General features: G+C 36.0%; 1 protein-coding gene across 7 annotated transcripts in view; it reads left to right on the top strand.

Moving 5' to 3' along the window:
* Nucleotides 1-27,412, top strand: part of NPAS3 (neuronal PAS domain protein 3) — a 597,540-nt gene that overhangs the window by 286,563 nt on the left and 283,565 nt on the right. For all 7 annotated transcript variants that reach the window (XM_065753476.1, XM_065753462.1, XM_065753444.1 and 4 more), the window contains one exon: nucleotides 3,438-3,520. In XM_065753476.1, coding sequence (XP_065609548.1) covers nucleotides 3,438-3,520 — 83 coding nt within the window. The remainder of the gene's footprint in view (nucleotides 1-3,437; nucleotides 3,521-27,412) is intronic.

Here is a 27,412-nt window from a genome sequence, read left to right as displayed (position 1 = left end):
CTGGCTTCTACTTTAACATAGATCCATTGACCACAACCCTCTGGCTGTGACCATTCAACCAACTCTTTATCCACTAACTAGCCCAGCCTTCAAATCCGTTTTTCTCCAATTTAGAGATGTGGATGTATTGCAAGAACATGTCAAAGACCTTGCACTGGTCCAAGTAGACAATATCAGTTGCTCTTCCTTTGTCCAGTAGTGCCATTACTCCATCATAGAAGGACATAGATGTTCTGATATAAATCCTGAATCCCTTGCTTTCCGAGTTTTCTGTGAGCAGCTAAGCTGTGGCTGCTAATAGTTCCATACAGAAGGTAAGAGATTGAGAGATGACTGGCTGTGGCTTATATGATGGAAGCTAGTTTAGTATTTACAGTTTGTTTTGAAGCTTTATAGGAAAATAAAATTGTGGCCTGTTTTTTAATCCAACCATTTCAGCCCATGTCTTCCTTTTATCTATTGTGCCAGTGATTCATTCAGTACAAATAAGAGGCTTTGTGCTGTGATCGGACTGTGAGATTGGCATGTTTTTGAAACCTATCAATGCAATGTGTATTTCTGTATTCAAAGTGGTACTTTTTTCTGATACAGATATATGTCAAGAAATCTTTGAAGCTTAAATAAGTGGAAAAAAATGGGGTAATGAAGTCAAACAATGAAAGAAACTAAGTTTTTTTCCTTATTTTAGATTTATCTCAGTATCCTTGTCTCAGTCTTCAAAACATGAAGAATGATAGTTAGGAAAATGAATGAAATACATAAAGTGGATATTTAACATCTATTTGGTTTACAAAAAAAAAAAAAAAGAATTGCAGTATGGCTAACAGAAACGTAATGGTATTCTGCTTAATGTATTTATGCTGGCTATAAAATTAGGAACTGTCATTACAATCCCACACAGCCCGAGTAAGTGCAAGACATATAAATCAAGAGGTTCTACTGCTATAAAAATGTCAGTGATCTGAATGGCTTGAAAGTACGGAAAGATATTTGTGTACACGTATACCAGCTACTAGGATACAGACATCAATAGAGGATTTAAGAAACAAATTTTAAAGCTAAGATCCAGCTCTCTCGTGCTTTCTAGTTAACTCACTGACCTTGAAGTGGTTTAACTTGAACAGCAGAACTCAGAGCATCCCAAGTACAAGGAACAGACAACTTGCAAATATAATTCAAAGTTAAGATACTGTTTTAATGTGTTATACAGTCCTCATGCATTTCATTGAAGTTATTATACTCTCATGCAAAATAAATAAATAAATAAAGCAATTAACATCATAGAACTGGAAGCAATATTCTTTATGTAATGGATACACTTTAAAATGGCAGTGGATTGTAAGCAAGTGATATAGCACAGGAAACAGTAAATGAATTGGAAAACAAATTCCAAGTGGAGGTATGTTCAGAAAGTGTGCGGAAACCATAACACAGTCTAGATGGAAGAATGAAACGACCTAAAGGATTTGAGCAGTTAGTTGTTCTTTCAGAGGTTGTTTTTGCTTATTGTAATGCTCCTATGGAGACTACTATGAAGCAATGCCTAACAGTCCAGAACTGGGAATTTCCTTTTTGTTATCATTAGATTGAAAATGAAATTACATTAAAAAGAAAAGAATAAAAGCCCACAGAGCTAGTTCAAGGGAGTGGAGACACTAATAATCTTTACAATGCCATATATTTTGTTTAGTTCCATAACTAAAGCTGAAGTTTCTGTTAGAAATAAGAGCTACAACCCCTGTGTATGCAAGGCTTTGATAATACGTCTAGAGGCTTATTAAGGAGGATAGAAGGATCATTTTTAAATCTGTATCTGCAAAAGTAATTTTTTTTAAAAGCCTTAGTTGCTAGAGAATTTGATGTGCTCTGATTTTTTTCGTGAAACAGACATTACAGTAAATAGCAGGCACCACTATAATGATAGAACACTGAGACAATGTGTAAAGAAGCAAAATTATTTAGGATCAGAAGATTCATGCAGAAAAATGTAGGAATGAATAAGTGAATATTTAAAACTAGAAAAAGAAGTAAATTTGGATGATATTTCTGGTCAGTCACTGTAATGACTGAAGTTAAGAATACATTCTGAGAAAAGGACTTAAAAAAATACTGGCTCTACAGCAGTCACCATTTGTAATTATGAACTATTGCCTGAACCTGTTTACGATGAAGCCACCTGTTTGCTCAGTATAAATAGCTAAGAATTTCCCTCAAGAAAATTACTTGAAGCATCAATAAAGGAAGATAGTACATTTTTAGGTCAGTATGACTATCATTACTTGGCATATATCGTACTGATACCATTTGGCAGTCAGTATCATAGAGAATTAAAAAAATGTTACTCTGTTTTTTTTGTTTTCAGGAGTGTTAGATTAGACTCTTCAGTAATGGCATTCATCCATTCCGCTTGTTTTAGTGAATCTCTTGGTATTTTCTTTCTCTAAGTGTGTGTTGAGAAGAGTATGCAGAGGCTTAGGCCATTGGAATTTCTAGATGTAAATGGTTTTGCATACACTTCAAAACATTACCTTTTCTGTATGCTATGGATGTGCCTGGCTTTGGCACAAAGGCAGAAAAGGAAGGGAAAACTCCTGCAGCCCTTCGTCCTCTTCTCTGGTCAAGTGACAAATACAGCCTGAATCTAAGAAGAAAACCTCAGTTTGCAGTAGTAGATGCTTATTTTTGCCTCTACTCAGAGTTGCTTTCTGTTTTTATGCTCCTGGCATGAAGAGTCTCACAAATGATTAGTTTTATGATTTCCTAGCTTGTTCTATGGTTATTTGAGCCTTCAAAACACAACCACCTATTACTGCCTATTTAAGAGTAGAAGCTATTTTCAAGTACCTTTAGCAGCAATTAACATGGATATATGGAACACTACAGTGCTTACTGTAAATACTGTTATACCTGTACTTTGGAGAATGCTTGATGTTGAATGTGATGATAGGACAGCTGTTGCCAAATGTTGACTTTTTAATTTGTTGTTTACTTTATTTCAGATAAATCGCTCTCATATTTTCCTAACTCCTAAGAAATATTTAGTTCTCATCCCTACATCTCAAAACATTAGATTTTCAGTTTGCATCTTTTTAAACAGTATTTTTCATTAATTTCTGCATGCTACATGCAACGAACTTTCCACAGGGACTCAGGACATATTTGGATAAATTATTCATTTCCAGAGTTCTTGTACATTTAAATAGGTGTTTATTCGATGTGGTTTTTTACTTTATTTGTTTTCAAAAAGAATCCTTTTATCCTCAAAATCTGAGTTCTTAAAAATTATGTACCAGTTTTACTTACTGTATGCAAGGTAGATTTTAAATTAACACTGGTATTTAAAATGCAAAACATATTTAAATAATTAATGTGAAATGGTATGATCAGGGATTAGAAATGAATGTGCAGACCTTGCAACATAACTGTTTTTTATTCAGTTATAGGTGCCCAACGCAGGAGAAGCCCCAGTGCCCTTGCCATTGAAGTATTTGAATCTCATTTGGGAAGTCATATTTTACAGGTAAAAAAAAAAAAAAGGCTTTTCCTCGAAAAAAAACCAAAATAGCTAGTCAGTCTTATTTTGGTCAATAATTTGAAAACTGTTGGTGTCAATAATCATATTAATGAGAATTTTAAAAACTCATATTTCTTTCTTTTTAGAAAAGCCTGTGATTAAGACAGTTTTAAGGAGAGGAAGGGTGTGTATTGTGTAGTTTAATGTTTTGTTATTTTCAAATGTGCAGTCAGTGTTTGCTTGCAGAATGACTTTATGTGTTTGTGTGTGTGCATAAAACAGTATTTTTGTGTTGTTGATTTCATTTTCCTAATGTGTCACATATAAAATTAGGTGTTTTTCCCCCACTTTGGTTTACGAGCACTGGTTTCCTCTTTGATATCACAGTTGTCATGATTATATATCACAAATCTGCAGCAATCTGTAAAGAGGAAAAATGAACAGCAGCATGCATCTTTGATTTCCTTAGCTATGAGATAAAAACTAATGAGATATTTGTCAAAGAATTTAGTCACACTGTTCAAGTAACTATATTCCAGGAGGATTACACGGGAAAAAAAAACAGTAACCTGACGGAGATGTTCATGTGCATATTTTGTTTTGTTGGGGTTTGTCCAACCTTTCTTACTTTGCATTAATCAGAAGTGGAGCAGAAGCAGTTAAGAATGTATTCCGTCAGCAAGGCAAAAACCCAGCACTGTGGAAATAAAAAGCACCCTTTACATGTAGTCTTTTCTAAGTACAGCATTGAATAACTGCACTTATTTAGCAATGTACACAGCTTCTCTATGCAAATATATTGCTTGGTGTATTATCTTTTGAGAGGTAAATTAGGATATTATCATGAGAAATATTCCACTTAATTTGAAATGATTGAGAGCTATCTCTCTATATTACTTCAGCTGTGGCATTCAAAAGCACTATGGAAAATGACAGATTTTTTTACATATTTTTAAAGTAACTAGATGCTGAATAGCAACAAAGATAATTCTAGGAAAACATTAAATTAACCACTAGAATGAATTTATGTTTGGAGCAAAAATCATGAATGAAGTTGTTTACTTAGTTGTACATCCTTGGCAGAGACATAGTTCAAGTTTTTGATTCTGTAAGTAAACGTTTCCATTGTAGGTGTGGTACCAAAGGTATCTGCACCAGTATCTGCAGCATTATTTGAATATTAGACAGACGTACTGTTGTCTCATAAATGTAGAAAAAAATGAATAAATAGCAGTTTAGTGATATTCCAGTATATGTAATTTGTCTGTAGTGTTTTGAGTACGTGAACGTGCACTATATATCCTATGTGTATGCTTATTGTATTATAAATTGTAACAAATATCTAGATAAAATCTCATTGGGACTGGTTTATTTACATTTGTTAGGTACTAGGTTTGACACTATATGGATATATAATTCAGTTATAAGAAAAAAACTAAGATGTCCACCATGAAATCTACTTGCCATTTCAGCTTTTCACTTATTGTGTATTTAATATTTAGTGTTTTTATTACTTATTTAAACATATTCCTGTATTGTTTTCTTCCTACTTAAACCTGATAAATTAGGGTGCTTTTAGGATATAACTTTATCATAGTGCTAGTAAATAATCTATATTGCTCTTTTATCTGTAACAAGCGGATTGAGAAATTTCAGTCAAAATTACCATCAACATCTCACTGAATATGTGCTGAGGTGTTGCCTTTTCAGAGAGGGTGGTGCCTTTTACAGAATTACTCCCATTAATCTCCCAATTGATAATAGAAACTTCCACTCTGACACTTAAAAGATAATAGATTGTTGGTGATGGATAAGGGACAAAATGAATTAGTAATAGTCACAAGTTTATCGTGGTGTGTTAAAATCTTGTCTTATGTGGTAGAGTAATCAACGCTTGGAAGGAAAGTTTGGGTCTTGTATTTAAATGCAACAATTTAAAAAAATCTGAGCAAACTTGAAAGAATTGTTTTGAGGCATTACAGGTAGAAAAATGATCTTCAGAAGACAGAACATGCAAATAACAACCAGATGCAAGTTCTCATTTAGTCTGTTGCTTTTAGAAACAATTTGCAAGGCAGTATTGTGATACTTATTGTTTGTAGGTGAAGTAAACAACCTTGCAGAATGATTATACCTTGTGACTACCTCTGTTTTTCAGTCTGCTATCTGAGGATGTTGAACCTATAGTTAGTTTAATCCCTCTTGCTATTAAAACTTTGAAGACTGGGTTAAGTGTAAGCTCAGAAATTAAGGAGCCTCTCTAATCCTCCTAATATTTTGATACTTCAGAATTTATTGACAGACACATGAGAAGCATGATTAAAAAGGTGGATGTAATTTATTTATGATGATTTAAAAATAGAAATGGTGGTGCATCTTATAATATTTTACACCTTACTTCTACCAGCAAGAAGTCTCAGCGGTGTCAGCAAATTCCTAGCCACAGCCAGTTACTACTGTTTGTCATACTGAAGAGATTTCTGTGGTAGGTTTACAGGAACACTATCCACCATGTGCTTACAGAAGAAAAGAAACCCCAAAACATGAATACCTAAATGTTGGCATGCCAGTATCTCCAAAGTCAAGGCAGGCATTTTTTGTTTTTAAGCATTTTCCAAGTAAAATCACCTGAATGCTGAGCAGTACAAATGCTTGTAGTAGAGAGAGGAAAAAAAAAAAAAAGTAAAAAAGGAAAAAAAAAGAAGAAAAAGAAGGTAGTGGATATATGTTCATTTTTGACAAAATTTCTGGTTTGTCAGGCTGTGTGCTTTGTTTGGTCTACATTTATCTTCTTCAGAATAGTGGTGTTATAATGAAAATAGTCTGGTACATCTCTAGTATTACATTACTATGTATATGTCAGCATTTATTAAATAAATGCAGTAAAAAAAGTATTGCTTCCTCTCCCTGTTATTCAGAAATTTGGTTGAAACTGGTTGTAAAAATTAGCATGAAGATTACTGGTTTATACAAGGCCCCTGAATTTTTCCTGTAACTTCATTGCTATTGAAGAGGTGTGGAAAAGGGTCAATAACCCCATATTCTTCACATAATCAGGAATGATCAGGAAATGTAGAACTAAATATAGAGAAAAGGGAAAGTTAGTGCATATATTTGCATATGCAAATTAGCTTAATTGATACTGCTTGCCTCTACAGGGATTTTTCATTACAAACTGGAGTGCTACATTGTTCAGCTCATATTGAGTAATTTAGTAACTAATGAGACCAGTTTGCACTAATTTGCATATGATAAATGAGCTTAATTGCAGTAAATAACTTGGAGGCATAATTACTTAATTTTCCTGTGTTGCATGGCTTTTAAGTTCACGTATGAACAACTCAAGATAATTTTGCATATTTAAATTAGTTGCTTTTAAAATTCTTGAACAAAAAAGAACACACCTTACAATTTGAACTGTAGAACAACTAAAAGTAAAATATACTGTATTTTCAAAAAATATATATATTTATAAAAGATATCTCTTTGTTTACAATACCAGTGACATCTTAAAGAATAATTATTCAGAATTAAACACAATAGAATAGCTTTTGAAGTCAGAAAAGTATAGAAATATTAGTAACTAATTGAATTGTGTGTCTCAACTGTGAGTGGTACATTTTGTATTTCTGCTCACAAGAGTGATAGATTTCATAACTGCATTCTTAGCTTCAACAGTACCTATTCTAATGTTAAAAAACTATATGACTTTCATATAGGGCTCTATTACCATAGACAATAACTTAGACATTAGTTGTCTTAAAATGTGTGTACTGTCCTACCCTCTACCTACTTCTGTGTGAAGGAATCTTTAAGTCTACAACAAGGTGCTGAAGTGTCAGAATGCAGAAAAGGTTTTTGGTTTTTTTTTTGTAGGTGTTCAGAAGTGAGCAATATCATTAGTAAACAATGTGGTAGAGGTTCCTACCGTAAGTTTCACATACACACAAAAAAAGATCCCACATTTGTTTCTCCCATGCATCAAAAATTATTCACCAGCTACTGGCCCATTACACCTTTTTGATAGAATTGACAGGCTTGAACTCATGAATTAGAGAAAAAAATCCAACACTTATCTTACAATTGAATGAACTGTTAAGACATACAGCCCAGATATGTTGTGCATAGTTGTTTTACAAGTGGATGGCATAGAGTCATGAGCCACAAGAAAGAAACCACATATGTTAGAGATCCAGGAGTGGAACACTGTTTATAAATCAGAAAGGATAGCTGTACTGGATTCACAGTTGTTCTACGGATAACCTAGCCAAGTCATGTGTAGAATTTACGAGTGCTGTTAGGTCCCGTTCACGTTGCAGCAGCCTCCTTTTCAGCAAAGACTTGATCACATAAGACAGTTCTAGAATGGGAGCACCATCTGAAATCCTGGGAAGCCATATATGATGCTAATGGTATGGGTTGGCTTTACTCCATGCAATGGTCTCAGGCTCTCTATGAATGTGAAGAGCTGTCCAGTGCTAGAGGAACCATGACCTAATAAGTCAATTTATCTATTATATTAGCTTTTCTGTATGTAAGGTAAACAAGAAAACTAACCACACATGGCCTATGATTGTAATAACCCTGATATATTGCCAACCTTGTGAATAACTTAAAAATGTCTCATTCTAACATTTTTTTTTAAATATACTACATTTGTTAATAATTGGGGATAGATTTAGATTAGGTGTAAGGAAGAAATTCTTTGCTATGAGGGTGATGAGGCACTGGATGTTTCCACATTCCCATGACTATGCACTTAATGCAGCTTTATGAATTGGTGTTTTCAATTACCAGAGGTAGAGAAGCAAATACACAATTTGAAAGAAACTTCCATATCAGAATTTATTCTCTGTTGTTCACATAGATCTTGTAATTAGTTATTTCTGTGATTAGTTTTGCAACACTGTTATTCTCTTTGAAGGACAGTGTTATTCTATCAAGTTTGTCATAGTCAAAATGTAGAAAGAATTCACTATACACCTTCACTATAATATTGAGTCATGTTTGGAAGATGTTTCAATTTATCTATAACTACTACATTGAACATAACAAGACAATGACACTATTCATTTTCTCCTAAAGACAGCTTACCAGAAAGCATGTGAGTAAAGATTTTCATGCATTGTAAATACGTATGTTTGGCATGCAGCAAGTTTAGACTGTGAAATCCCTGTGAGGTTTTTCTTTTTCTTAAGACAAAGCACAAAATGAACAGCAGAAGTTGTTTGCAGTTTTGCAGTAATGAGCGACTATGGGTGAAATACGAGAATTATGCATCAAGAGAAGTGTGTCTAGCAGGTTGAGGGAGGTGATCCTGCCCCTCCACTCTTCTCTCATGAGACCCCACCCGGAGTACTGTGTCCAGTTCTGGAGCCCAAACACAAGAAGGACATGAAGTTGTTGGAGTAGATCCAGAGGAGGGCCACAGAGATGATCAGAAGGATAGAGTACCTCCCCTGTGAGGACAGGCTGAGTGAGCTGGGGTAGCTGGAGCTTTTCAGCCTGGAGAAGAGTAGGCTCAGGGGAGATGTTATAGCAGCCTTCCTGTACCTGAAGGGGGCCTACGGGAACGCTAGAGTGACAGAACAAGGGGAAAGGTTTTTAAAGTGGAAGAGGATATACTTAGACTAGATGTCAGGAAAAAAATTATTTTCTTTGAGGGCGGTGAGACACCGGAGCAGGTTGCCCATTCAGGTTGTGAATACCCCCCTCCCTGGAAGTATTCAAGGCCAGGCTGGATGGGGCTTTGAACAACCTGGTCTAGAGGGGAGTGTACCTGCCTATAAAAGGGGATTGGAACTGGATGATCTTAAGGGTCCCTCCCAACCCAGACTTTTATTCGACTCTGTGATAGTTGAGAGTGTCACAGAGAAACAGAAGACATTTTTTTATACTGAAAGTATTAATACTTACCCCCTGTAAATGTACTGTTACAAATTAAAATTTAACAAACTATAAGAATTATCAAAGTAGAACAAGAAAATACCATACAAATGTTTAAGTCTTGTAAAATTTAGGAATTTTTTAAATAGGTATAAACTGCTGACATTTGACTAGCTGGCCCTTAACTGAGTGTAAATCCAGTTTCCACCAGTGTTTGACTTACAAGGATCCCCATTTGACAAGATGAAAAAAGTGGAAAATAGACAGGAAGGGGTTGGAGTGCCAGAAAATATTAAGGAGACAATTTACCATCTCATTTGCTATTTTCTGTTGCTCTGAATATTACAAAATGAGGTTATCTCTCTATAATGGTGATCAGCACAGCTATACTGACACAAGACTAAAGGCAAGGAAGCAGCAGATAGTAGTGCTCAAGGAGGATTTTCCAAACTGAAAAAGATGTTAGCAGAAAATACTTCTACTGGCTTGGAGATCTGTGTACAGCAGTTGCTAGTGGTGATGTTTTGTGGTACCTCTGTAAGAATGAAGGAGTCTGTTCTATTTCTTGCAGTCCGTGTTGGGTTATAGGGATAGAATACTAGTTGGCCCATGTTAGCGTATGTCAAAGACAGGTGAAAAAGAAAAATGTGAGGGAAAATTATGCAGTAGTAGCCAAAATAAACTGGAAGTTAGAAAATCAATGAAGTGAAAATAGTTGTAGATCAAACCTCTCACCAAAGTGTTCTTGAACTTTCTCCTGGCAGTAAAGAACTTTATGTAATGTAGTGAGACAGAATGAGTATGTAACAGGTTAGAACTGAAGGTTTGGAGATCACAAAATCCCTCCATGAGGGAACAATTTCTATGACACTCAAGCAGTGAACTTTGTATAATTAAATCTTCAATCCGAAGTTCACCTTTATCATACAGTTTCTTATTTTTTTTTTTTCTTGAGGTGGGACTCAGAACGTTTAGATACAAAACCAAAAGGGGAACAAGTCCTCCCATCAAATTGCTTTTTAGAAATTAAATAAAATTAAAGGAGAAAAGTACACACTTAATCTGAATCTCTATGCAAAACCAAAAGTTTTTAGTTTGCAGCCATTTTTATCTAGGAAAGTCTTTTATCTGGGGAAACTGACAATTATATAGGGTTCAAATTATTTATTCAGAAACAGTGAGATCACAGTAAAAAAAATTGGATGCTGACATGCCTTATTATAAACTGAACAAAAATTATGTGTTTGTAGTATAAGAAATGACTGCATGTACATGGAGTGAAGTACAACCTTCTAAAAATATTATTTGTCACTGGACAGGATGAAAGAATATAATCTGGAGTATAGTTAAGATGAAAATAATTTTAAAAATTAATTGAGGCAAGAGAATGTGTTACACTGAGAAGACAATTGAGAGAAACCCTATCTACTTGGAAATAGCAATTTGGCATGACATGAAATGTCCAGTTATTAACTGGCTGAACACCTCAACCGAACACAGTTTAAAAGCAGGACAGCAGTGTAAATGTTGATATGTTGTGAAAAGAGCCATAGGGCTTGAGTAAGAAATGATTAGTATGTCAACTTGGCAGCATGCCTTTACAGATTTCGGGCATCTCCAGCAGCAGTTTCCTGTTTCTGGTTTAAGGATACACACTATTTAATCTTTCTACAGCAAAATACATCATCTACATAGGAGTCTTCTCAGATTTGATCACCAGTCACTTTAAGCACCTTGTAGATTGATAATCTTCTCAAAAGATCATCCTCTTGTAATAAAAGTGTAAATTTATTTAGAAAAGATGTTTATTTTGAACTTTAGAAATCTAATTGTGAATTTTTTCAAGTTTAAATGATTCAGAGTAATCATAGGTATTTAAGCCAAAAGGGCTTTCTTTAATAGAAATTTTAATGCTGTGTACCTCTTTTCACTGTTTGATGCTACTTTTGCACTTTAAACACGTGAACATGTGTAAATGCCACTGAATGCTATGATATGGTTCTGCGCCAGTATGAGTTATAAAGAAGGTTAGCCTGATACATTACATATTTCTAGAAAGAGCTAGGAACAAAGGCTAGATTTGAATCTGATAAGGTTAAAGGTTGCACAGACAGCATTGTTAAAAGGAATGTTTCTGGTCTATTTGCTGGAACATATAGCAAGATTTCCTGGGTTCAGGAAACCTGAAATGTGCTGATTTGCATGCTCCAATTTGTCCCAGTCACAGTAAGTGCCTCGGACTGAATCCATAAGGGCAGTGTTTTCAGTCTTGAGTTATGTCAAAAGATACAGCATCCTACCAGTGGCTGCCCAAGGGGATAGGTGTTAAAAGGAGACTAAGGGAGGGGTGGAAAATATCAAATTGTTTTGTAACTGGAGCTTGAAGCAGTTGACTTAAACCTGCATTTTATATAGCAACTATATATAAGAGTGTGCAGTTTCATTTAATAAAGGAATATTTGATCTGAGCAGAACACAGCATACCATAGTGTGCCGTTTAATTCCTGAGAAAGTATTTGAAGAAAATGACATATCTCAGCACTGTTTGTTGACCGTTTTGTTGTAACCTGCTGAGCGCTGTCATTTCCATAGCCAGTGGGTTGCACTGAATCAGACAGAGGGAAGAGGTCATTAACAGAAATGGAGGACTGTCTGCAGCCTGTGGATGCTGAAGGAGGAATTTTTCTTCAGATACATCAACAAAATTCTATTTAATGGACTCTACATTTGGCTATGATCTGGGGTTTAGCCATGTTTTGAAATGAAGTAGGGTGGATTGAAAAGTATTGACAGTTTAAACTAATTTGTGGATCCACCAGTAAGAATTATACCTTCTGTGGTGATTGGAAGGACATAGAAAAGGAAAACAGGGTCCTGTTTTCAGAATGCTTTGATTCTTCTTCTTTTTTCTTTTTTTTTTTCCCAAATCACAACATTTATTGAGAAAGGAGAAGAGCGTTGATTTAGTATGAATAAATAAAATTGGAGAAAACAAAATTTTGGGTCAGTGCTGTGCAAGTTAGTGGTGGTATTTTTCTTCACTATCTTGAAACATATTTTCAAAGATACCTCATTTCAGATATAATAAAAATAGAAAGTACTAGAAATGGGCTTTGTGGACTGTTTTTCCACAGGATCTGACAAAGGGTAATATTGGGATTTGTGTACATAGAATCTTTAAAGGAGCATGGACGGTTGAGATTCATGTGAAAGCTATTGTTTCAGGCTGTTTTTAACACTGAGTCATTTCATTAAATCAGTTGTATGCTGTTTATATTTTCATACTGTTATTTGTAGTAACGAAGTCTAAATTCATATAAAAAAATAAGTACAGAAATGGAAGTTTGGTGGTCAGTGTTACACATTACTATAAAAACTGTAGCCCCAGAGGCAGGATGAGAGGGAATGGCCACAAGTTGAGCCGGGGAAGATTTAGATTAGACCTGAGGAAACATTTTTTCTCTGAAAGAGTGGTCAGGCACTGGAATGGCCTGCCTAGGGAGGTGGTTGAGGCACCATCCCTAGCGCTGTTCAAGAAGCGTTTAGATGAGGTGCTAAGGGATTTGATTTAGTAGTTCAGTGGGTAGGGATATGTCACGCTCCAATATAAAGGAGGGAGACGAGGTTCTTTATATGTATATGTATACCCGAGGGCGAGATTAAGACACAACGGGTCAAATGTTAGCCCAACCAGTTTATTACAAATACTAGTTGCTTAGGGATATGGGGAAGGGAAGGTGTGCGATAGAAAAGAGATGAAAAGCAAGGAAACTTGGCAGAAAGCAAGAGAGATATAATCACCACCGTGGATCCAGCGAGGTTCGTAGTAGGTCCGTTGATCTCAGGAACCTGTCCGGTCACCACGGGGGATGGGAGATGGCAGCAAGCAGGCCTCGGGGTCCGTCCTAAGTCTCTTCGGGAGTTCTCCTCAAAGATCTTTTCTTTGGGAGTTCTTCTCCCAAGTTCTTTTCTGAAAGTTCTTCTCCCAAAAAAAAAAATCCGTAGTTCAGTGAAGGCCTTTTATCCCCCATTTCTCAGGAGTTTTTTTTTGTAACATGTCTGGCCCAACAGATAAGCCAGCAGCAGATGTGGCCTTCATTGCCATGCAGGCGCATTGATTTGTGGTGGTCAGCTTCTCCAAGCCGTACCCCCACGAAGAAAACTATTTGCACCCATTCCTGCTTATCTTTACAACCGTAAGCAGAGACAATGAGACACCATGACACCCCTCCAGATAACCAGCAGTTAATCAGTCAGAGTCTTATCACCAGAAGAGGCCTAACAAAGCAAGCTTTGAGACAAACGAAAGGAAAAACAGTTTCTGTCTTTTACAGGATAGTGATAGGAGGATGGTTGGACTAGATGATCTTGTAGGTCCTTTCCAACCTAATATACCTATGAACCTATGAAAGTACAAGCATCTTTACCTAGACTTTAAAACATGTGAGAGAATACAAAAATAGTTGAAATAAATGGATTGGGTTTGTGGAGAGTACGCTCTGTTGCTGAGTATATTGTCTTAAATGTTGCTTAAAATCAACTGTTTCTATTACTTGTTGCCAAAATGCCATTGTATTAAAATTTCTGCCTTTAGAGAAAATAAAAAAGGTAGTGTGGAAACAAATGGTAAAATTTCCAGAAGAAAGGTAATTGTGAGTAATTACATTGTATCACATTTTCTTTAGGGGACATTTTATAAGGTCACATAAGATCCAAATCAATGCTGAATTGTTTATTAATTATGCACAACACTTAGCCAATGTGCTGTTTTTGTCTTTCACATTGTCTCCATTATACGGAGGACACTATTTAGGTGTACCCTCTGACATTAATGTAAGACTATACCACTTTGATAATGTCTGATTGAATTCAGGTTTGATTGAATGGATTGTAAATTCTTGCCTGCATATTCTAGATAGTGATTTATAGTGTGTATCATTGGCTTGCTTTGTGCTTATTATTTGTTCTGTTCTTCCCTTTAATTGTGTCTTCTGCTGAACATAAAGATTTTAATCTTCATGACTCCATTCATAGTTTTTCTAGCACAGAGGTAGAGGACTATTTGCCTTTAGTACACACTTTAAAGAGAAGAAAATGTCTGTGGTGGGTGTGGGTCTATGTTCAGAAGTCATCCTTACATTTCCAGTGTGGCCTAAGGTAGAGAACAGGAATTGCTTCTCCTGGGCAACTGAAAATTTACACTAAAAACTATTCTGGTTTAGAGTTTTGTGGTTTATTTATATGAAGTATAGTGTCAGTGGACAGTTCTAGAAATAACATGTAAGCTCTCTGTAAAATCTCAGGACAACAAAAAAGGGACTTTAAATAATATTGTTGATAGGATGTCCTGCTAAGCTTGTCTTTTTTTTTTTTTCTTTTTTTAGTTTTTCTATTTTTTATGTTTATCTTTACATGTCTGATGTACTGATCAGGACAAGTTTTTTTGTCCTTTACAAATTATGTAGTCAAGTAAATTCAAGAGATAGAATATGGTACTCCTCTTGATGAAAAAGGGCTAGATATTATATTAAACTTAACAGTTATTAAAGTGTATTCTAGAGAGTAAAAAACAATTCAGATTTTCAAGGGTACAATGTTGTATTTTTCTATCAAAAATAAGCAAACCTGAAATACTTGACTATTGTAAACCCAAGCCTTTTGACCTAAAGCTGAATCGTGCTTCCGTGTTTTTCTGTGTAATAGTCATTTTTATGTGTTGCACTTGGCAACATATAAACATATTTTCATCTGAATGCTTAGTAGTAGTCTCCTAAAGCTAAGCCTGTGAAAGATCAAACTTGTTTGTTAGCAGGAGAGCAGCAGGAATAGTACCTTCTTGTAGAAAGCCCTGCTCCTGTCACTGTGCAGGCATTGAGGGTTTTGTGGGGTTTAATGTTTGTATCTCCTTTGGCACTTGTGAGTTTGCATGTTAGGACTCAGTGGGCCACATTAGGTTGCCACATACTTGCTGGAGAGGACAGGGGTTACTTTGTGACTATTCCTTGCATATTTCGGCTACTGACTTTCTATTGCTCCCCACACTTCCAGTGATTGCCAAAAGCTAATTAGCACCATTTGGCATTTGTTCTGCAGAAGTTTCCCCAACTCCCAAACAGATTATTCCTGATGAGGTTATGAATTATCTACATGTAGGAGGCTTGGCAGAAAGTGACTATAGCTGCTATTCCTGAATTTAGGAGATTGTACCCCCTTAAACCTTTCACTCAAATGACATTCTTTAGTTTCCCACATGGAGAAGATTTTGAGACTTAAGATGTAAAAGGAAAATTAACTTTTCACATTCTTATCTGAGAAAATGTTTAACGTTTTCTGATATATGGGTATCGTCAAGCTTTGTTTTGTTCTGAGGTATTCAGATATTGTTGCATTCTAAAGTCAAAGAAAACAACCTACAGTATTGTTGTAGTTTTTACAAAGCAACCAAGGAACAAGAGTAGAAAAAGCAGAGCACAGCATTTTAGTTAAAGAGGAATTTTTTTCTCTAGTGTCCAGAATATGCCTATCAAGCGTCTCCCATGCATATTTCTAAGTAGGTGTCAATAGTATACCAACAAATTTTTGTGCAGAATTTTTTATCATATAGAACATTTTAGGGCAGTGTTTTTCCTACTTATAAAAATGTCTTTTTGATGTCATCCAGATCTTCCATTTGTAATTCCTGGCTGTATTATCTAGCAGTAAAAAATTGTTTAGGGTTAAAAAGTAATGGATGATATCAGCAGAACTCCCTAGCCACAAGACAGGGAATGAACATTTACACATTTTTCAGATTTGCTGCACCTGCAAAATTTCATCATCTGTGCCTAAATCACAAGGAACAGTAGAAGTAGTGGAATTAGATGTGTAGTGGCTTATGAAAGCTTTAAGGGATGAGTATTATGCTCAGATAGTACTCCTTAATAAAGAGGAACCACTCAGTAATCCAAGAAGCATGACTTCAGAATAGCAGGCTGACCTACAGCAGACCGTCAAGCAAATTTACCAGCAAAGGCAGCAGCAGAGCTAGTGAAGGAAAGCTGACATCCAGATGCCAGTGAAACAGGCATCCTATCCAGACTTGGACATATGGGTCCTGCATCTGTCAGTGTTACACCAGCAGTTGGCTCCCAACCCTGTGCAGACTCTATTCCCAGTGAGTTAGAGAACCCAGCCAGCACAGTCAGTGAATGCGTAAGCCAAGTCTTCTGAAGCAGTGCTGCTACATTGGAAAGGCCAATTTAGGTCAAAAGATATCCTGTGAGATAGTATGAGGGTTCTTCCCATTCATGGCAAGATTGTGATGCATAAGGCATTTTCTGCTCATGCCAGCTTATGAAGTGATATGGTGAGTAAATTCTAACACTTTTCAATGCCGGAAGAAAAAGAACCTGTCTGAAAGAGCTGTAACTTACAAGTGTTTTTTCTCAAGTGGAAAAGAAACATCATTAATATTTGCTTGTTCATTCCCCTGGAAAAGTTTGATATGTATTTCTAAATAAGTCTTGATCTCTGATCTCCAGAAACTCTGAAGTAACTTTTTTTTTTTTTTCAAAACTCCATGGAGGCCGAATCATCTTGTGCCACACTGAACAATCTCAGCGAGAAAGAAAATTCTGTGACAGAGAGGAGGGTTTCCATTTCTCCCTCCTCCTCCACTATCCCCAACATTTTCTCTGTCAGCAAAAGTCTTCATCCAATACTGCTTTTCACTTGTGTAAAATAATAGGAGGGCTGTCCTTCAAAGTGTTTGGAATAGAGGTATTAATTTCAGAATGTATGATTGACACCAAGAAGCATCAAGGACACTATAGTACTGAGAAGCTAAGCACACTGGCCTCCTTTGGAAAATGAAGATATAAAAGACAAGAAGTTGGAGGAAAAGATTGAACTACCTTCTTTAGTATGTAACCTCCTTCAAACAGTGGCTGCATACATCAGTGGAGCATTTCCTTCTTGCCTGATTTTAAGCCTTAGACTAAACTTATTGTAAGCATTAAGTGGTCAAAATGCAAAGCTGAATTAACCCTTGAATAGGCTTGATCAATATTTCTAAACATAGAGAAAAAAGTTGGCACTGAATATGAACGCATGCTTTTTTTATCAGCTCTACCACAGCTTTACTTGTATGTTTTAATTTAGAGAAGTTCCAGTAAACTCTTTTCAATATAAATTGTATATAGTATATAGGGATTACTGGAAGCTGATTTTATATGTCTGAAGGGCTGTAGATGTCTCCTCTATTTTAAATATGAATGATACTGGAAGGATTAATGAGACTGCTGCATGTACTTCATAGCTTTTTAAATAAAAAATGGCGATCCTTTAGAATAAGTATCCAATAATTATTAATTCATTTAGCTAGTGCTATAAAAATATTAGTCATTTGGAACTAATATGGCTTAACATACTTCTACCTTAGAGATTTCATTTTAGTTGAACAATTACGTACTTTTATTTTAAAGTGTTGTTAATAACAGCAACAGTAATACTTCTCTTAAAAGTGTGATTTTATGAAGTGTGTTTTGCATATTTAGCCAGAGCTTATATAGACTGGGAGGAAGTAGGTTTTTGGTTTCATTTTCAAATGGAAATATTTCAGAAACAAAAATAAATAAATCAATGATATTAGAAGAAGATGAGGCAAGGTAAGGCATCTTATTCTATTTTAACCCACAGATAGATAAGTTATAGCTTTATCAAGCAATCTTGACTCGAGATAAAATCGAACTTGAAGTTAAAAGCAGAAACAAGAATTTACTCTGCTCAGTTTGTTTTTTCTGTACAATAATAGAGTTCCACTCTATTTTGTTAACTGATGTCATTGATATATACAGTGCTGTGAATATTAGTTATTTTTCATGCCGTGATTTGTGAAATACAATTCTATATAAATGTGATAGGTATTTTTCATCATAATCTTACTTCTCACAAAGCATTTTATGAGTTACATAAAGAACAAGTGCTTCGTATTAGAGAAAGGAAAATAAAACTTTGATATAATTCCTTTAAAAACTTCACTGGAAAATACTGAAAACTTTGACCTTCTCATTATTATTTTGCTGCTTGTTCTATTTCACTAAACTCCATTCAATCCATTTTTTTTTTTTTTTAATTTACTACAAACAAATTATATCTTTTCTGGTCGAAACACTTAAACTGAAGCAGCTGTGTGATGTCCAAGGCATGCAAAAGGATAATTTTAGAAAAAGGAAGGAATTTACAGCTATGAAATACAGCTTTGGCATGCTGGCCATGCTCTTTTTAATGCACCCCACAATGCCATTGGCCTTCTTGGACACAAGGGCACACTGCTTGGCTCATGGCCAACCTGTTGTCTACCAGGATACACAGGTCTCTCTCCTCAGAGCTCCTCTCTAGCAGGTCATTCCCCAGTCTGTACTGATACACGTGACCCTAGGTGCAAGGTTCTACACTTGCTCTTGTTAAATCTCATCCAGTTCCTTTCTGCCCAACTCTTCAGCCTGTCCAGGTCTCACTGAATGGCAGCACAGTCTTCTGGCCTGTCAGCCATTCCTCCCAGCTTTGTATCATCAGCAAACAAGCTGAGGGTGGACTATATCCCCTCGTTAAGGTTATTGATGAAGATTTTGAACATGACCAGACCAGCACTGCCCCTGAAGAACACCACTAAGTACAGGTCTTCAACAGGACTCAGCGCCACTGATCACAACCCCCTGAGCTGTGCCAGTCAGACAGTTCTCAGCTCACTTCACCATCGTCTCATCTATTCCACACTTACTCAGCTTTATTATGAGAATGCTGTCGGAGACGGTGTAAAATGCCTTGCTGAAATTAAGGTAGACTGCATCCTACTGTTAATATATACATATTTTCTCTTTTACTACAGTGGCCAGGTTGAATTCAAGCTTGGATTCTGCCTTTCTAATTTGCTCCCTGCTTATCCTAACAACTTCTTTGTACTCTTCTTAAGTTTTCTGTCCCCTCTTCCACAGGAGGTAGGGCTCATCTTACAGCACACCTGGAAATTTTGTGGTGCTGAGCACACATTATCTGTCCAGCTATACAAACTTGTTTGGAATTGTGTTTCAGCTCAGACTTATACTAAAGTTTATGCGCAACTTAAAATATGCTTAAATGATTATGTTAGAAGTGGCTTGTAAGCAGATAGAAAAAGGCTATTGTCAACGGTTTAAGGGCTGGTTCAGCCCAGTTCTGTGACGATTGGGGTGGGGGACCCACAGACCCATGCCCCGGGAAAGAGGAAGAAGAAAGGGAAAAGGGAGATGGGCCTAAAAACAAAACGGAGGCAACGATCTGAGGAGGAAAGCTAATTTACTTAATAAGATATCGGAAAGCAAAATAACGCAATATAATACAATACAATTGGAATTGAAGATAATAAATTAAATAAAATGAGCAAAAGAGAGTGTCCGATAAACTGAAGGCCTTACACTAAATGCTGAAGGCAAGACAGCAGTGAGCACCAGCTGCTGGGTCAGTCTGAAAGGGAAAATTCTGAGTCTTGTGAAACACATACAGTTTTTATCTTTCCCTCTGAATGGAAAACAGAAAAATGCAAAGCATTGCAAAGTCCTCTGGGGTACATAGTTCTTCTCTTCTGAGACAGGTATATTCAGAGCTATCGATGATCCACAGAGCTGGAGCATTAACTCTTTAACTCCCTATAACCAATACCAAAAATCATAAAACCATGACGGCTATGCTAAGGCTAGATGAAGAAACAGTATCCAAAACTGAATGTCAATAAGTGCTGAGGGAAATCACAGAAAGTGTTCTGCTTTTGCAAAGGATTTTGCAGCAGTGTAGTAGCTTTTCAGACTTTTCCTCTGCAGTTACTGTTAGTGTTTTAGTTTGGCTTCTGGTCATTTGGCAATCTTATCTTTGCAACCACTGATCCATTTGAGACAGGATGTTGTCTAAGTAACACCAACTAAACACATCTAAACTGATATGGTTTGATGCCTGTTGTTATCAGCTGTTTTTATTGTGGGTTTTTTGTTTGTTTGTTTGTTTCTGTTAAAGAAGCAATCGGTACTTAATGAGTTTGTAGCATGATCAAATTGCTGATACAAATTTTCTCAAATTGTTTTCTTTGTACAACTTTGCAAATATAGAAAATATCTCTCATGAGGAAAGTTTCCTTGTCAGAGAAATTATTTTGAATTGAATTCCTGAAATCCTGGTTTTGTTTATTTGAAACTTGCCATGTTTCTACCTGCAGCTGTTGGAAATTTAGTTTAATTTTTTAAGTGGCTCCCATCTTTCTTGGGTCACCAATGCAGGAAACAAACAAACAAAAAAAAACCATCTGAAATTCTCAACTTTAAATCAGCCATTGCTTGTTTAAAATCCCTTGTTGAATGTAGCATTGCCTTTAATATAGGTAATTACGAAAAGAGTGAAATCTAAGTTGTCCTGTAATGTACAAGGGCTGCTCTGAAAGTAATCTGTCCTATTTAATATGTTGGCCCATGATGTCAGAAGTGGATGCTGATGGTATGGCAGTAGAGGTTGAACCTTCCCACCAATATTCTGTTACATTTTGTTGACAGGGGATAGGTGGCAGCAGAGGGGCAGACTGACAAAATGGCATCTGATGCAGAAATGTGGATGAAGTAAAGATGTGTAATTCAGTTCCCCTATGTGTAAAATATGACAGCCATTGATATTCATTGAGGCTTGCTAAATGTTTATGGAGACCAGACAGCAGATGTGTATACAGTGAGGCGGTTGGTGGTGCATTTCAGCAGTGGTATCAGCAACAGCAATCACCTCCAGTGGTTCAGATTTTTACAAGCATGGCATACAGAGTCTTGTTCATCACTGGCAAAAATACACAGCTAATGTTAGTGACAATTGAAAAATAGTGGGGTTTTTTTTGTTGTTGTTTTTATTTTTTTTTGCTGAGAATTTATTGTATCAAACAGTGCTATGAAGATCTTCAGATATTGAAAGAAACACTGCCTGTTTTCTAATACACATTTACCAAAGTATTATGTGTACTATTTTAGCGGAGTTTGCTGGAGGTGTCTTGTATAAGAACACCTGTAGCTATAATAATTTCAGTTCAGTTATTGATTGCATCTTCTTTCTGGAAAGCCAGAATCCTGAATGTAAATCTGAATTTCATGCATCACTCTTCTATTGAAATGCGCAGCTGTGATCAAGTTATCCAGATCTGAACTGAGAGATAATTGACTTCTTCATTCAAACTAAAGAAATGTTTTTGGAATATTGGACTGTATTGCTTATTTAGCTTATCAGTGCCTTGACTCCATTCAGGTCTAATCTGACTTGTCTGGACATAAATGTTTCTTCAGACACTCATTTGTGGATAATTTAGGATACCACAGTCACCTTTGCAAGCTGATGAGAACAGATATTGACTAGGCATTGCTGAGGCTCAGAACCTGTACCTGTGGGACTTGAAACACTGAGTTCTAGGAGTTGCAAGCCAGTGCAGTCAATGTTCTTGTTGTCTATCAATGTAAGAAAGTAAGCCATACCATATTACCTACTATAGGCCTTTAGAAACGATTTCACAACACTTTGTAAAAATGTGATTCCTTGCACTCATTACAAATTATCTTTTCAAGAAGATTAGAGTAGAAAGTAAAATCTCCAATGTCTGTTTAATCTTCCTAATCAAGAGTATCAGTTGCTCTGGTTGAGAATGACTGAAATCAGGAGTGGGAATGTGAAGGGCAAATAAAGAGCTTTTCCACTAACTTTTTAGACCAGGAGGTGACTTATGTGGGAATAGCTACACATCATATTTATGTTTGTGAGCCAAAATTAAATTTAATGATTGTCCATATTTCTCTGGATTACTAGTGTTTTCTAGTTATTTGTGCTTTTTGGAACCTCACTGAAATTGTTCCACTTTCCTTCTTTAATGTCTGTTAAATATTGTTGAAAGATATTAATGAGTTGAAAAATATGGCTGAGTTAATATGAAACCATCAGTGAATTAGTTTGGGCTCAATAGACACAACAGATCACAGAAACATTGCTGATAGTTAAGGATTTTGCAAACATACTGTGGTTTATTTTAATGGACAGGATAAACTACTGAGATTTGAAACTCAAAACAGCCTTTTGCTTCATAGAGTTCACCAACCCAGATCCGGGTATGTCATATGGATGGGATAGGAAGAACTATTTCTACAGTCCCTCTTGCTGTCTCTCACAAACATTCTCAAGGATGTTGCTAAAAACTTTCCTTCTTGGTTTACATCTTGTACCCCTATCTGGCTATCATATTCCCAGCACATTTTACGTTGATACCAATTCTTTTCATCTTATACCCAGAGGAGATCCATCTTTGGTATTTCCAAGTGGGAGAAAGAAACATTTTAAGTTTTGCCCTAGAACAGAGACATACTGCTTATATCACATATCATAATCCTATAACTTTTTTCTTTTTTAATGAAGGCTCATGGTAGATTATTAGCATTTTAAGGAAGATTCCTACTAATTTTGCCATGTTGGACTTCAGAAGATGATCATTATCTGCTCTTTCTGATTAATGAAAACAATATTCTCTTTAACATTTGGGCCAATTTGTTACTTATGATAATAGTATTGAGATTATTATTATTATTATGAGATGTAGGCATAATAGTGTACGTGGAACCATAAGCTATGGTACTAGACATATACTTTTTCAATCTTCAGAAAAATGTTAGTTTACTCACATAAGAGATTCAAACCGCATTAATTTTGGGAATTATAGTTGAATTGGTATGGATTAGACTGTTACAGGTGGCAGAAGAAGGGGCCCCTGCCTGTGCGGTAACACTATCAGAGCCCTGAGGCTGTGGGCTCAACTCATGATATACTGTGTTGCTAGCATTTCAGGTCTCCCAGGGGATTGCTGGTTGTACTATAAGGTCAGGGGTTAACTACTTGTATTTTAGTAGTGTACTGATATCAATACTGCTTCTATGGAAACCTTATTTGACGTCATTTTCGGATCTTTGGTATTGTAGCCAAGCTTTAGCAAAAGTCAATAAGAACATTAGATTGTTGTCTGTATTATTACTTTTCACTTCCTGGTAGCAATCTACCAATTCATTAGCAGAGAGTTTTGGAAATCTCACTTGATTATTTATGCAGTCAATAGCAAGGCTTGTCTGCATTCATAATTGTTTGATTTTATGGCCTCTTCTTTAAACAAACATTGTCTATGGTAATGTGATGCCCTGATGGATGGGAAAGGTTTTGTCAGTGAATATCATTTAGATAATTAAAAATGACAGATGAAATCGCCTGCTGTCTTGACCTGTACTTTGTTCCCTCAGTGATGCTGAAGAGATGTTGATTGCTGTCAATCAAAACCCATTGGAGGTTTGTAAATTCTGGCTGCTGTGAACTCTGACCCCCAGTGTTGATCCGAAATAGATAATAACCTTGAAATTCTATTAGAATTTAAAAACTGTTTCACCGAAGGGGCACACTATATATTTTTTTCTCTAGAACATGACTACTAAATGTCATTGTTTACTGCACATAATCTGGGCACAAAAGTAAAGGTACTGCATTCAACAAAACTTAATAGTACCAATAGTAAAGTCTTCTAAAAATAAAATCATCTATTCCTGTACTCTCAAGGCTGCAAATCTTCTTTAAAAAAAAAATCCACTTTATACTGCTTACTGGTGTTCAAATACTGTTTTGATTGTGATTATTGATTCTAAATCTTATGCTGCTACTCTGACTTAATGACTTATTCTGACTCTCTGCTATCTCATTTTCTCATTTCCTCTATGATTCAGCTTTTAGACCTTTTTTCTTTAAGAATGGTTATTTTCTTAAGAATCAGAGAACCATTGGGGCAGAAACAAACAAACAAAACAAACAAAAACCACAACCCCCACAGCTAGAATATTTAAGATGTGGAAAACCCGGGCAGAAACGCACAAGTTCTCAACCAACAACTGCCTTGATACCTGGGTCAAGAGATCAGGTGAGTGAAGGGCAGTTGTCATGAGAATTTTTTTTCATTATCTAGAAACTTATGTGATAATAAAAAGTAGTATTGTTTGCTTTGAGATTTGAAGTTAGACTTTTTTTTAGTTTAGTTTTGATATAACGAGAGGTTAAAGTATATTGCAGTATTTTTTAATCATTGTTCTATTTTTGATTTAAAAATTACTGGGAACAGTAATTGACAAACTTTCTCACACTAACACTCAAGTTTTGCTTATTTGTCTTAATAAGAAACACCAAATAAACACAGAATAAACACTTTAGAATTTAGTAATTTTTATTTTTATAATTAGGAGACTCCAGCTAGTTCTTAAGCACATATTCTTGATGAGATGGGTGGATTTACTAAATTCATTACATTAACAGAAGGAACTAAACATGATCTCTTAAAAGGTAGTTAACAAAATTGCTTCCTTCTTTTTTCAAATTTAATGTGAAATATCTGTAGGACTGGTTTAATAACTAGGATTTTCCATAATCATTTTGACTTGGTGCAGATAAAATAATTTAGACATTCTGTCATAGATGGAGCTAAAAAAAAAACCAAGATCATATCAAAATGTTCTGTACAGAATGAATTGTAGAGGACATAACTTTTATTTGCAAATCAATTTAATAACAATTCTGTTTTCAATGGGCATTTAATTTCTTCCATGAAAGGAAGCCAGCAAATGTATGACCACTTTTATTTTCTGATTTACTTTAATTTGGGGGGGGAGGGGGCGGGGGGACAGGGGAAAGTCAATGCCTATAGAAGTAAGAGTCTAAATACTTCTAAGTAAGTTGGAGTTGCTGGGACGTGTTCTGCAAGCTTTTTAGGTATCCCTAAAAATGCAGCTGAGTTCCAGTGCCTGTACATCTTTCTGTTGTAGTCTCAGGCATTTTCTGAACCAAGGACTTTGAGTCACAGCAAGTTGGTAAATGTATTTATCTACAAAACCATGAGCAACAGCAGATGCTTTGTTTTGTGTGTTTTTGCAGCTTTCATGTTCAGAAGATTTAAGGTGAAGCATGTTCCTTTAATTAGTTATGTTTTCTTAAGGTATTGTGTAGAAGGATCTCTTTTTCACTGGCTTTAAAGGGATTGTTTAAAAAACTACACGTATCACACAGAATCACAAGGATTGGAAGAGGCCTCAAGATATTAGCAAGTCCAACCCCCCTGCTAAAGTGAATTCCCCAGAGTAGGTCTCACAGTAAAGCAACCAGATAGGTCTTGAATATCTTCAAAGAAAGAGACGCCAGAACCTCTCTGGGCAGCTTGTTCAAGTACTTTGTCACCCTCACTATAAAGAACTACTTCCTCATATTTACGTGGAACTTCCTGTGTTTCAGTTTTTGATGATTGCTCCTTTTCCAATCCCTACACAATTCTGAAAAGAGTCTGGCCTCATCCATTTGGATCCCATGCTTCAGATGTTTATGAACATTCATCAGGTCTCCTCTCAATTTTCTCTAAGCTGAACAGAATCAGGTCTCTCAGGCTTTCGTTGTACAGGAAATGCTTCAGGCCCCTAATCATCTTTGTTGCCCTCTTTTGGACTCTTTCGAGGAGAAATCTCCTGTCTTTTTTGATCTGGAGAGCCCAGAACTGGGTACAGTATTCCAGATGTAGCCTCATCAGGGCAGAGTAAAGGGATCACCTCCTTCGACCTGCTGGCCATGCTCTTTTAAATACATCCCAGGATAGCATGGGCCTTCTTGGCCACCAGGGAACACTGCTGGCTCATGGTCAACCTGTCGTCCACCAGGACACCCAGGTCTCTCTCTATAGAAGTCCTCTCTAGCAGATTATCCCCTAAGCTGTTCTGATGCATGAGGTTATTTCTACCTAGGTGCAGGACTTTATATTTGCTTTTGTTGAACCTTATCATGTTACTCTCAACCCAAATCTTAGCAGTATTGTATGATTAGTTGAAAATAAAATCGGGAAGAAAATATGCAAAAGGAGAGACTGAATGAAAACTTGAAATATAATTTATTATGAAAAATCTTGAATGCTGTTATACTCTGAATGAAAGTGAGGTTTGAATTTATTAGAATACTCTCAGAAGAGTTATCTCTTCGCAAGTTTATTTTACCAGTTGGATCCCAGCTATAATTTACAATATCTGCTTGTCTACAAACACACCTGTGGTTTGAATAAGTGCTGATATTTTAAGATTTGCAGTAAAGGTGTAGTGGAGTAAATCTGTAAAATATTACAAGAAATTTGCCACTGAATGGATCCCATCCATTTTTTGGAAATGAGATTTTATTGCCGAAGTGTCACTCCTAGATGTAGCAAGCAAATGTTGGCTGTTGATTAAGCTGGTCTAAAATTACTGAATCTGATTGAAAGTACATAGTCTGAGCATCTATGAGTATAAAATGAGATTTCTTTTAATGCAATGGGGCTCCTGAGGTTATTATTTTGCTACAATATGAAAATGAAGTGTGACAATACAGGCCTGATTACAAGCCTCCCAGGCTATCCCACTGTGACAATTAGCTCACAATTGTTCAACCATTTATTTATTAGAATATTAAGGGCTGGTGCTGTTTTGACTTGCAACTGGAAATGGAATGTTAACAATGGTTGTTATGAACACAAAGGACTCAGTAAAGTGTTTTACTGGATAAGAATAGCCACACATTTCAAGCTAATTTGATTGAGTCACCTCTAGTACACTCCAAGAGAGTTATTAAAGACATCTCTAACAGGTGATTCATTTCATCTAATAGAAATTTCTTTTCAATGTTCGTGAAATTTTGAGCTACTCTCCAGGGACCATGAAGTAGTAGGCAACACAATTAGGGATCCAGGACTTCGAACTGTCTACAAAGTGTCTGTGGCTTTTCATGCATACGTGTTAAATCACACTCAGACCTATTGTGATAGAAATCTAAGTGTCCTGAGAAAGGCAGCACTTTCTGTGTGTTGGTGTCCAGATTCACATCTGTTTGGTTAAGTATGTGCAGTTGATTGGAGGATTTTTCTTTTTAATATAAAAATGTTTGTGAAAATATACTAGTTCA

Source organism: Cyrtonyx montezumae, unplaced genomic scaffold, assembly GCF_038088225.1.
Source record: "Cyrtonyx montezumae isolate F1298 unplaced genomic scaffold, pur_monq_1.0 scaffold_10, whole genome shotgun sequence".
NCBI lineage: Eukaryota > Metazoa > Chordata > Aves > Galliformes > Odontophoridae > Cyrtonyx > Cyrtonyx montezumae.
The sequence above is the reverse complement of the archived record's forward strand: the minus strand, read 5'-3'. Positions and strand labels throughout refer to the sequence as shown.